Source organism: Drosophila pseudoobscura, chromosome 2 (genome assembly GCF_009870125.1).
Source record: "Drosophila pseudoobscura strain MV-25-SWS-2005 chromosome 2, UCI_Dpse_MV25, whole genome shotgun sequence".
Lineage (NCBI taxonomy): Eukaryota > Metazoa > Arthropoda > Insecta > Diptera > Drosophilidae > Drosophila > Drosophila pseudoobscura.
The window spans coordinates 22078020-22089938 of record NC_046679.1 but is presented as its reverse complement, the minus strand read 5'-3'; the positions used below and the strand labels follow the sequence as shown (position 1 = coordinate 22089938).

Genomic DNA, 11919 nt, shown 5'->3' with positions numbered 1-11919 from the left:
CAGAAATATATCAAAACACACCGTCTCATTTAAAAAATATACCGTAAATATACTAACGAATTCTAGTTCTATTTTACATATTCCTCGTTTTTTATCTTCCGTGGAATATTACCACCTATATAGACCATTTAGCCATGCCCACATATTTTTATACGATTTATGAATTCATTTTTTATTTAACTGGCTTTTTTTAAATGCTGGCTTCTATTGGATTTTGTCGAAAAAAAGGTTTTAGCGAAATAGGTCAAACAAAAAACAAGTAGCGAAATAGGTCAATCAAAACAAACGAAAATGGAAATTCGTTCATATTGCTCAGTTTTGATATTCTATTGAATAATGCTAACAAACTAAATCTTTCAGTAATGCCCACATAGTTTTATCCCATTGATGAATACATATTCTACAAGATTGGATTGCTTTTAGTCCTTGCTTTTATTGTATTTATTGTAAAAAAAGGTTTAAACGAAAAAGTTCAACAAAAAAACAGTCACTATATTGCGTGTAAGCCGTAGTATAGACATTTGTATACCCTATTTTGTCAATTTTATATGAAAGTATAAATATTGATATGAAGATAACAGACTTTTTCTCAAAATTAAATTTTTTAGACATATTCATGTATATGATGATTGTTTTGTATATATATCTTGATCCTGATACCTATTCTTGGTCCCTACAAGAAGACAATAAGCTTTAAATTATCGTTGAAATGATGAAAATAATATTCAATAATATTAAAATATATTGAAAATAAATTTTTTTTGCCTGGGATGACAAACATATTCACAATTCTATAACATCCATTTCCCCCAGGGTATGTGTGCATGGAATGGGACTCATTGTTGTGAACCGGTTATGACGACTATTTCTTGGTTAATCTTTCTTCCGTCGAATATTCCCAGCTATATAGATCTCTTATTTTTGCCCAGATAATTTTATATGATTGCTGAATTAATTTTGATCAAGATTACATACTTTTAAGTACTCGAAAATTTTTTATTTTGACAAAAACACGATTTTAACAAAAATGTTCAATAGGCGCAGGTTGTGTCGTCAATGTTGCTGGTATTTGCAGACTCATTTGTTGTCGACCAGGGTATGTGCACTTGAATACCCTATTTCGTTGATATTATATAAAGATACTGTTTTCCAAGCTGCTTTCAAATGTGAAATATAAAGACCTTATTTTAGATTGCATTTTTTTGGTCTATTGATGAATTTTATTAGGTGTTTGTATATAAATCCTGATCCCAGTACCAGTTCTTGGTCTCTGTAGACAGACGATGAGCTGCAAAATATCGTTTAAAACAGAGACTATCTAGTTTCTGCATTAATTAGAGCATAGGATGACATATATTTCCGCAATTCTATAACATCCATTTCCCCCAGGGTATGTGTGCATGGAATTAGCAACATTTGTGTATGGAATGGGACTCATTGTTGCAAAAGCGAAACTGCGGCGAATCGGATATTGTCTATATTTCAAGCTATATAGATGCCCACTTAGCTTTATCCCACAGATAAATGCATTTTCTACAAGATTGCTTTTTTTAATTGCCTTATTTTGACTAAAATACGGGTTTCAAGTAAATGTTGCTGCAACAGTGTGTATGGAATGGGCAACATTTGTGTATGGAATGGGACTCATTGTTGCAAATGCGAAACTGCGGCGAATCGGGTATTGCCTATAATTCAAGCTATATAGATTTGCCCTTAGCTTTATCCCATAGATAAATGCATTTTCTACAAGATTGCTTCTTTTAATTACCTTTATGTATTTTATTTTGACCAAAAAACGGTTTTCAAGTAAATGTTGCCGCAACTTTTGTGTATGGAATGCGCAACATTTGTGTATGGAATGAGACTCATTGTTGACAACCGGGTAAACCGATACTATCGAATGGCGAAAAGAACACGAAAGCGAAAAAGTGCTATTAGTGCTGACACTCTGTGGCATCAGAACAGCTGATTGCAGCGTTGCCAGAGTGCTGTTATTAGAACAAAGCAAATTCTTGTACGTTTTGGAAAGGGGTGTTCTTGTAAATAACTTTATTCTTAATAATACAATTGATTGCATGCTCAAGGGGTTTGCATTGCATCTATTGCTGCAGTACACTCTGCCGTAGTTTGGAGATCCAGCACAAAACATCTGTCAGCTGCCTCTGGAGATTAGTGCTCTCCGCAACGAGCTCGATGCAATCCCTGAACTTGGTCACTGCATGGCGTAAACTCATGGGCGGCAGAACCCTGTAAGAGAAACATAATGTAATTATGTGTACATGGAAGGTGCCAATGTGCATCATTGCCCATAATCAATCATTCTACTTACGAGAACCAATGCAGGGGCTCCACGTAACCATTGGCCCTATCCACCGCATGCCGCTCGATGTTGATCTCATTCTCGTCTTTGGCCTTTATGACCCTGCAAAGGGCATTGAATTCGGCACTGTTCTCCGTTGGGATCTGCGCCTTGGAAACGGAATTACTTCCTCCAGCCTGAAATCTCGTCCTGGCCAGAAGTATGGCTCCGCTGGCGTTGGCTCTCTCCAAATTCACTTTACACTGAGTGTGCTCTTCGATTAAATGGAACAAGTCCAGGTACATGGCATCCAGCAGCTGGCCAGCAGCCTCTTTTTCTACTTTTTCAGCCACCATATCAATTGTTTTACAGGAATATCTGGTGTGTAATGTTTACTGGAGCGAGAAAACAATTCCAGTCATATGATCAAGTTGGCCCAGGTTGGCAGCCCCGATCGATAAAAACTATACCAAAACAAGTTACCAATCGATTTAATTACTCTCAAAAAACTCGGTGCAGTATTTCGCGTGGCAATTTTACAACTGTAATTGTGTGTTTTGCAGCGAACATGATCAATTAACAGGTAAAATTACCAAAGCCCACTATAATGGCAGCAGTTGCGCTCAAGTGCTCGTCCAAATAATGTAACCGGAAAAGCAAACAGCTGTCGCCTCCCGTTAACTGCTGTTGTCAAGGTATATCAAAGAGGCGGCAAGGCATCCACTGTGTTATTTGGCATGCAAAAATAATAAAATGAATTGTAATGAAAATCCTTTAAAAAACCCTTTAATATTCAAGAAAGAGGAGGCGTGACAAACAACCTATGCTTGCACTTCCTTACCTCTTATTAACATACACCCCTTTGTATATTACGCGGGTCGAAATGCCGTCCAGAAGAGTGACCGAGAGAGGGATATTGTTTATTTTACGATGCTGTTGCCAGATTAGAGAAAGTTTATAAAAACGCTGGTAATTAGCGTTCAGCCGCCAGTTAGAAGAATCCCCTTAAACCCCAAAGTTCGTGCCACCAGCAACAAGTGGATGCCAAACGGTTACAAAACTATTTTGACCGTGCCAACAGTTCCAAAGTTAAATCAGAGAGCTGCCGATTATGGCAGACTTAAGAAGCCGTAAGCGCGAAAAGTCAATCAAAGGCAGCTTCGATGTCGGACGGATTATGGACGAGGTGCGCCAGCCAGCTAGCCAGCAGAACTATTTATGAGGCTACTACCTTTGTTTAAGTGTTTACATGTGGACAATTATCTCGATACTTGTACGCATACGTAAGCGAAAGCGTAAGCTTGGTGGATGACAAATATTGGTGAAAAGCGCGGCTATTGCCGGACAAGTGTGTATCTTATCGCAACCATCGGAAATATTCACACTTAAGTGACGACAGTTTTCATTTTGGGCAAGGTCGCCAGGGGAATACTCTTTTGGATTACTGCCTACCTTCAGGGGAGAAGTACAACTGTCGCTTAAGAAGTTTTTGTGTAGTTTACGATAAGAACGTCTATTTAATGTTTGTCTGGCTATCAGACAGACAGAGAAACCCATGCATAAAAGCAACTTCATATGATTCAGCTCTTTCCTTATCGTATTAATTATTCAGGAAACAAGTGAAGCGAACATTAAAAGCCAGAACATTGACAATTCCCAGCAGACCAGAATGAAATCGGGAAAGGAAGGTCAGGACTTGATGTCCAGTCGACGCACAGTCAGTGAAAGCTCATCTGAAGACCCAGGACGCGAAGGAATCAACGCATCAAACGGCAACGGAATGTGGCGGAATGAGCTAAAGATTAGCGCCGACAGTTGCTCCGCACAGCCTGAGAAGCAGCAGCTGCAGGTCCAACACACCAGTTTACTCCACAATGAGAGATTTAGTGATATCGTTGATGTAGTTCTTCGGTGTGCCCTCGTCACTATCTTTTTGTGAGTTTAGATGAAGGTTTGATTAGGATTCTGATTAATATGATTCATCATTGCAGCAAACTGGAGACAATGTGGGCCTTCAAGCGTGAAATACACGCCGAAGAGCTATGGCTGTACAAGAATCCCAGGCGTCCGGACATCATCAAGGGCGGAGAGCTGCTCTTCTGGGTGATTGTGGCTCCGCTGATTGTGACAGTTGTCTTCTATGTGTTTACGAAGGACAAGCGAGACTTTCGAGCCGCCAGCTGGGCCTGGACCCTGGCCCTGTGCATGAACGGATTTCCCACAAGTCTGCTGAAAATCACCGTGGGTCGACCCAGGCCAGACTTTTTTTATCGTTGTTTTCCCGACGGCGTAATGGTGTTGAACTCGTCGAGTACTTCGGATAGTAGTTCAATTTTGGATTTCAATTGCACTGGGATTGCGAGCGAAATAAACGAGGGTCGCAAGAGCTTTCCCAGCGGACATTCATCCTGTAAGTGTTGGCCTATGGGCCTCCCCTCCTCACCTTAGTTTTGAACTGTTAATTGATTCCCTCTGGTCTGATTGTTTCAGTTGCTTTTGCCAGCTTTGGATTTATTGCGTACTATGTGGGTGCGAAGCTGCATGCTTTTGATGCCCGAGGACGCGGCCACACCTGGCGCCTGTGCATTGCTGTGATTCCGCTGGTCATTGCCACCCTGGTGGCGGTTAGTCGCACATGCGACTACCACCATCACTGGCAGGATGTGACTGTGGGCGCCATCATTGGCCTGCTCACGGGCTATATCAGCTACAGACAATATTATCCATCCATTTTTGGGCCCCAGGCAGGCAAGCCGTCGATCCGTTGGCCCAGGAGATTGGGAAATAAGTATGATAAGCAGAGGGAGGCAGATGAGAATGGGGCTGGCGGGGATATGTTACGGAGGCCGCTCCTCGGGGGTAAGGAACAGACCAAATGGTACTAAATCTACTTCAAATTGCAAAGCTTTACGTATTACATATGTAGTTCAATTATTGCTCTTCCCGTCTAAGCTCCTTTAAATTATAACAAGCCATCAACACTGAAGCTGTTATTCCTGTAAACCGTATTGTACACATAATTGTTAATCCCGGAAAAAACACGACATGCAGCTGTGCTGCATGGGCGGGCGGTTAGTTACCTCTTAATGGGTAGGTGTAGTCATTTTTAGATTAAAACAAACCATGTCATTTGCTAAAAGTAATTTTTAATGCTCATTTTCTGCAGCAAAAACATCCAAACAATTGATTCAAATTTGCTACATCAAAGTGACCGAAACTAGCCTAAAGGATTCACTCCGTGCATTGCACGACACCTCATTCTCAATTCATCGAATTAAAGGCCTGCAGTAGCACCTGTTTTTCGCGCTCCTTCTTCTTGACCACGTCCAGGCTGCGCTGTCTCCAGGTGCTCTTGCGCAGCTTGATCGGACGACTGCCGACATAGCGTCCATCCATTTCCTTCATGGCGCGTATGAAGTCCGCGGGCTCACGAAAGCTGACAAAGCCGAATCCCTTGCTCTTACCGGTCCGCTTGTCTCGAATCACACGCGCTCTCTGGAACGACGGGAACTTGTTGAAGGTACGTGTGAGGACCTCGTCGTTGACATCGTTGCCCAGATCGCCGCAGAATATGCGGAAATCATCGTCGGGCCAGTCGGCCAACGAGGAGTCCTCCCAGACAGTGCCTCCGGCAATCCGCACAGTCTTACGATCCTTTTTCTTGCGCTCTGTGGTCTGGAAAGATTGCAGGGCGGACGAGGCCCGCGCTGCTTTGATGGCTTCTTCGGCTATGGGATTGGGTCCGGACTTCTCCGCCTTCAGCTTTTTTAGCTTCTGCGTGACGTCGAATTGTACGGCGTTGATGTCGATGGATGATGGTGCCGCAGCCACAGTGGGAACATGCACCGACTGCCTACACTGGTACAATTTTGGAGCGCTGCTCAGCACCACGGGAGTGGCGGCCATCGATTTGGCGGGCGATGTCGATGATGAATTGTTGCCCGTCGGCACAAAGGTCGACATAAACGAGGGCGGTGGTGGAATTGGCGGCGGCGGCACTGTCAAGCGCGCCCCCGGATGCTGCTGAAGTTTCTGCTGCACATTGTTGTACGTATTCGCGGCGATAATCGGTCGGACTTGGTTGGGCACAAAGAGATTCCGCGCTGGGGGCTTCGAGATCTCAGCTTCGAAGCGAGACAGCTCGTCCTCGATATTGCGACGTTTCGTACCCATTTATTGATATCTTAATAGATAAATAATTTTTAACTCTCAAAATCAAACAAATTTTCACAAAAAATGCTGCCTTTCAACAGCTGATGCCTAGAGATGTGTAAAGTGCGATAACTGACGAACGCCGCTGGTACTTTTAATACTTTTCGGTATTTTTTTTAGGTCAATATATATCGACGATATATCGGTATATAATAGTACATTTTGTCAATTTTTAACGTTATATAGAAATCGAATAAAAGCAAGTGTTAAAAATAAGCCAATCAAGAGAAAATTGATTCATCAATCGTATAAAATAATGTGGGCAGGGCTGAGAGATCAATCTTGCTAGTAATATTCCACGGAAGATCAAAAACGAGGAATATGTAAAATAGAACTTGAATTCGTCAGTATATTTACAGTATATTTTTTAAATGAGACCAGTTAGTGATGAGACGGAATGTTTCGGTATATTTCTGAGAGTCGTATATTTTATCTTGCTCAGATTTTTTGCTTGGCTGTATCGTTGTTTCAGTGGAAATAATACATAATAATTGAATTAAATATCATTAAAAAAGCTACAAGCTGTGATAGCAACAAGTATCTTGAGCAAGCATAATTTCGAAAAGCAAAGCACCAGGCTGCCCCACTATTACGCCCGCAGACAGTCCCCCACACACATAGAAAGGCGAAAGGGGCGACAACAATAAAAGAAAAGTGGCAAAAAGCCCCTAAACCTAAAAGTTAAAACATAATTGGGTGTATTTAACACGCCTAAGATGCCACCAAAAGAACGCAATATAGCCATAATGGGCTACCGTTCTGTGGGTGAGTGTTTGATTGAACTCTAGTTCCCCTCCAGCGTTTCGATGACTGTTGTTGCTGTTTGGGCTCTTTAATTGCGTAGTATTTCACTCGAACAGCAATAGCAACAACTCTGACGAGCTGACAAAAAATTCCCAGTAATAATTTACGTTTCACCTGCAGGCAAATCATCGCTCAGCATACAGTTTGTTGAAGGCCAATTTGTGGACTCGTATGACCCAACGATTGAGAATAGTAAGTGCGTGCGCAGGCAGCAGCTGTTCTCCCCTTTCAGGAGGAGTGCGATGACGTTTCGGAGTAGGATGAGATGCATCATCATCATGCGATGGCAGCATGCACCATCCGAATGAGAGAATTTAATTTTTTTTTAAAACTTAAATTTGTTCTACCTTATTTAGCATTCACCAAGGAGACCAAGGTCAACTCGCAGGAGTATGACATGAAGCTGATCGATACTGCTGGCCAGGACGAATACAGCATATTCCCGGTACAATACAGCATGGATTTCCACGGCTATGTCCTGGTCTATTCAATAACGAGCCAAAAGTCCTTTGAAGTTATCAAAATTATATACGAAAAACTTTTAGATGTGATGGGCAAAAAATAGTACGCAAATTTGCAATATACGATGGAAATTCTTTAATAATTTATTATATTTTGCAGTGTACCTGTAGTGTTAGTAGGCAATAAAACCGATTTGCATCAAGAGCGAACTGTAACCACAGAAGAGGGCAAGAAACTGGCAGAATCCTGGCGAGCTGCATTTCTCGAAACATCCGCCAAACAAAATGAGGCAAGTATCCTTTTAGCAATAAAATTAATGCTCTATTCTCATATCTTTCTTTGTTGCCGCAGTCTGTTGGAGACATATTTCATCAGCTACTAATACTGATTGAGAATGAGAATGGTAATCCCCAGGAGAAGAGTAGCTGCATTATTTCATAAGGGAGAGCCTGGTAGGCGGATATCCATGGCCAAACTGTTAAAACCTAGATGGCAATACGAAAATCGATTATATCTTATCTAAACAGTTCGGCCAGCAAGCATGGGCTGGGGCTGGGGCGTGGGCTGGTGGCCGTGTCCCAGGTGCGCAGGAAGAAAAATCTACAAAAACTAATAGCTTTAAGTCCACACACAGCAAGAGTAACCAGCATCAATCAATTTAGGAGCGACCACAAAATGCTGCCCAGCAGGTTTTTTGTGGCTGTCGCTTAGCGCAACACACAACAGGTTTAAGTTAGCTCACCTTTTTCACAACAAAAATTCAGTTACAAAGTTTATATACAGATTTAAGAGTCAAAAAATTATTTTATATATTTTACTGTTTTTAGTTTCAATTTAAATATAGTTTTGTCCAAGTAATATGATCGATTTTTAATTTAGGGAGTGGGAAAACGGATGTTCTAGAGGAGCATAAACTTCAATCTTCATGTCAAGTAGATTTGGATCTAAAGGGTCGGCGATTCCAATCCAATTGGATTCCGTATCTAATGGCTATGGTTTTATTAATAATCTATAATTCGAAATTAAAACTATCCTCCGAAAAGAGATAAATCACATATGTACTATAATATTGAATAATTGAAGAATCGTATACATTCAAGTTCCGCGCCCAGCTCAGAATACTATTCAACCAACCCTCGTAAAGAAGTGAGCCCCTTTTTGCGTGAACTTTTTTTACACCTTATTTTAGACGCAATCTTATAAAAGCAAGTATTTAGGATAGGCCAGTCAAGTAGAAAATTGATTCACTTATCGGATATAATTATGTGGGCAAAGTTGAAAGATCTACATATATAGCTAGTAATATTCGACGGAGGATCAAAAACGAGTATTTATGGGTAATAGCCGGTTGACGACAATATGAGACCCATTCCATACGCAAATGTTGCTAAATTCACGCAAATGTTTCTGGGCATAATAGGTATCAGGATACCAATCATATTCATGAATATGTCTAAAACATATCAATTTAAGAAAAGGCCTTTATAAATTTCCTTTCATCTTCATATGAAATTATCGAAATAGGGTGTACAAAAGTCTATACACGCATCATGTCTCCAAATATCAGCAATATTGCGACTTTTTTTTTTTGTTGAACTATTTTGTCTAGGCCTTGTTTTAACAAAAATACAATAAAAGCAAGGACTAAAACCTAGCAAATCTTGAAACATATTTATTCATCAACAGCCTAAAAATATTTGGGCAGAACTAGGAGTTTTAGTTAGCCAGAATTATTCAACGAAATGTCTAAATTAAGCAATATGAACTTCTTTTTTCTCTTGACCTATTTCGCTAAAACCGATTTTTACGCAAAATGCAATAAAAGCAAATGTTTAAAATAAACCAGTCAATTAGAAAATAGATTCACTAATCGGATAAAACTATGTGGGTATGGCTAAATGTTCTATATAGGTGGTAATATTCCACGGAATATCAAAAACGGAATATGTAAAATAGAACTGGAATTCCTTAGTATATTTAAGGTATATATTTTTTTTAATACGGTATATTTTGGTATATTTCTGAGGGTCGGGCGGTATATTTTAACGATAAATCCGCGGTCACAATGGTTCCGAGCGTAGTACAAATTAAAATCAATTAAAAGCAATCAAAGCGCTCGAATAAAAAGCAAAAAGAAGAGCACTTAGCACCCAGCGAATTGCCCTGATTCCGGTTTAGATAATACTTTGGCCAAATACCTGATACCTGTACGGCAAACAGGTGAGAGAGAGAGATACCGGCTGGCAGCAACAACAATCGAATCGATTTTTAACCAATTGTTAATGTTCTTGTTTATTGATTGATTTGTCCGGCAGAATGTGGCGACACCTCCGCCCTATCACAAGCAGATCCAGCTTGAGTAAAATGCGCAGTTTCTCGGCTTTGGTGCAGAGCAAGGCTCTAGTCAATGGCAACTGGATAGACTCCAGCAACAGCGCCACCTTCGAGGTGAGGAACCCCTCCAGCGGCGAGGTGATTGGGAATGTGCCCAACATGACCGTGTCGGATGCCCAGGATGCCATCAATGCGGCCAAGCAGGCATACGAGTCCAAGGAGTGGCGCTCTCTGACAGCCAAAGATCGCTCCAACCTTTTAAAGGTGAAATCCAGTTCGAGTAGAGCCCGCCCGTGAATAGATAATTTTGATAAGCTTATCTCGCGCTTTTCAGAAATGGCACAAACTCATCGAGCAGCATAGCCAGGAGATAGCCGAGATAATGACCGCTGAATCGGGCAAACCCATTAGCGAGTCCAAAGGGGAGGTGGCCTACGGCAATGCCTTTGTCGAATGGTTCGCAGAGGAGGCTCGTCGCATCTATGGGGAGATCATTCCCAGTCCTGTGGCTAATCGTGAGATCATTGTAATGAAGCAGCCCATTGGTGTTGCAGCCCTAATCACACCCTGGAACTTTCCACTGGCCATGATCACCCGCAAGGCTGGCGCTGCTCTGGCTGCGGGCTGTACCGTTGTGGTAAAGCCCTCAGAGGACACACCGCTGACCGCTCTGGCTGTGGCCAAGCTGGCCGAGGAGGCGGGCATTCCCAAAGGAGTGATCAATGTGGTCACGACCAATAAGGCGGCCCCCATTGGCGACCTCTTCTGCAAGAGTCCAGACGTTCGCGGCATTTCCTTTACCGGATCCACGGAGGTGGGCAAGCTCCTTTTCCGCAACTCGTCGGATGGAATCAAGAGGATCTGCCTGGAGCTGGGCGGCAACGCGCCATTCATTGTCTTCGACTCGGCTAATGTGGAGAAGGCCGTCGAGGGAGCCATGGCATCCAAGTTCCGTAATTGCGGCCAGACCTGCGTCTCGGCCAACCGATTCTTTGTGCAGGACGGCGTCTACGAAAAGTTTGTGACGCAGCTGAAGCAGCGAGTGGAGGCGCTCAAGATCGGCGATGGTAAGGCCAACGATGTCCAGATCGGACCCCTCATCAACCAGATGCAGTTCAAGAAGGTCGGCGGCTTTGTGGAGGATGCTCGCGGCAAAAAGGCGAACGTCATAACAGGAGGCAAGCCTCTGCCATCGATTGGGCCGCTCTTCTATGCGCCCACGATCATCACAGATGTCCCACCCACGGCCCAACTTTACACGGAGGAGGTATTCGGACCCGTCGTCTCCATCATCCGCTTCAAGGACGAGACGGAGGCCATACAAAAGGCAAACGACACAAGACGCGGCCTGGCCGGCTACTTCTACAGCGAGAATCTGCAGCAGGTCTTCAGGGTGGCCAAGCGCCTTGAGGTGGGGATGGTGGGCGTCAACGAGGGTATGATCTCGGCCGCAGAGGCGCCATTCGGCGGCGTCAAGGAGTCTGGCATAGGACGCGAAGGCTCCCATCATGGCATCGATGATTATGTGGATATCAAGTACATTTGCATGGGAAATCTGAAGTACGATTGAAGTTCAAGCAGCCCGCAGCACATGCTTTCATTTGCAGTCTTCCATTAGATAAAATACAAATTGTTGTTTGTTGCATACTTGTAAAACACGCCGCTATATGAATACATTTAAATTGAAATGTGCGCGCTTAATTAATATCGATACCATTAAATACTGACTGGTAACCAGTGTTGCACAGTAGCTTCTTTTTAAAAATAAAAATATTCAAAACATAGTAGCTGGCAATATTCGACGGAAT

At 42.5% G+C, this 11919-nt stretch overlaps 5 protein-coding genes across 8 annotated transcripts; 3 read left to right on the top strand and 2 right to left on the bottom strand.

Moving 5' to 3' along the window:
* Window positions 1-2015: 2015 nt before the first annotated feature.
* On the bottom strand, window positions 2016-2689 carry LOC117183382 (uncharacterized). The gene is made up of 2 exons (XM_033377126.1): window positions 2330-2689; window positions 2016-2247 (listed from the first exon to the last, which is right to left on the bottom strand). Exons 1-2 carry the CDS (start codon window positions 2653-2655, stop codon window positions 2100-2102), a joined length of 474 nt encoding a protein of 157 aa, XP_033233017.1. The 5' UTR covers window positions 2656-2689; the 3' UTR covers window positions 2016-2099.
* Window positions 2690-2769: 80 nt separating this feature from the next.
* LOC4802427 (phospholipid phosphatase 5) lies at window positions 2770-5438 on the top strand. 4 transcript variants are annotated; one of them, XM_015182310.2, is made up of 4 exons: window positions 2770-2882; window positions 3912-4234; window positions 4291-4709; window positions 4790-5438. In XM_015182310.2, the coding sequence occupies exons 2-4, from the start codon at window positions 3969-3971 to the stop codon at window positions 5182-5184; spliced, it is 1080 nt and encodes a 359-aa protein (XP_015037796.2). In that variant the 5' UTR covers window positions 2770-2882; window positions 3912-3968; the 3' UTR covers window positions 5185-5438. The 4 variants fall into 4 exon arrangements, with proteins under 4 accessions (XP_015037796.2, XP_015037797.2, XP_033233008.1 ...); XM_015182311.2 differs by having other exon boundaries at window positions 2856-2994; XM_033377117.1 differs by lacking the exon at window positions 2770-2882 and adding an exon at window positions 3108-3268.
* LOC4802425 (RNA-binding protein 42) lies at window positions 5426-6596 on the bottom strand. The gene has a single exon (XM_001359310.5). The coding sequence runs from the start codon at window positions 6470-6472 to the stop codon at window positions 5561-5563; it is 912 nt and encodes a 303-aa protein (XP_001359347.2). The 5' UTR covers window positions 6473-6596; the 3' UTR covers window positions 5426-5560.
* Window positions 6597-6894: 298 nt separating this feature from the next.
* On the top strand, window positions 6895-8387 carry Rheb (Ras homolog enriched in brain). The gene is made up of 5 exons (XM_001359309.4): window positions 6895-7276; window positions 7436-7507; window positions 7672-7879; window positions 7937-8066; window positions 8129-8387. The coding sequence occupies exons 1-5, from the start codon at window positions 7228-7230 to the stop codon at window positions 8216-8218; spliced, it is 549 nt and encodes a 182-aa protein (XP_001359346.2). The 5' UTR covers window positions 6895-7227; the 3' UTR covers window positions 8219-8387.
* Window positions 8388-9836: 1449 nt separating this feature from the next.
* Ssadh (succinic semialdehyde dehydrogenase) lies at window positions 9837-11861 on the top strand. The gene is made up of 3 exons (XM_001359308.4): window positions 9837-9997; window positions 10093-10375; window positions 10446-11861. The coding sequence occupies exons 2-3, from the start codon at window positions 10094-10096 to the stop codon at window positions 11679-11681; spliced, it is 1518 nt and encodes a 505-aa protein (XP_001359345.2). The 5' UTR covers window positions 9837-9997; window position 10093; the 3' UTR covers window positions 11682-11861.
* The last annotated feature ends 58 nt before the right edge of the window (window positions 11862-11919 follow it).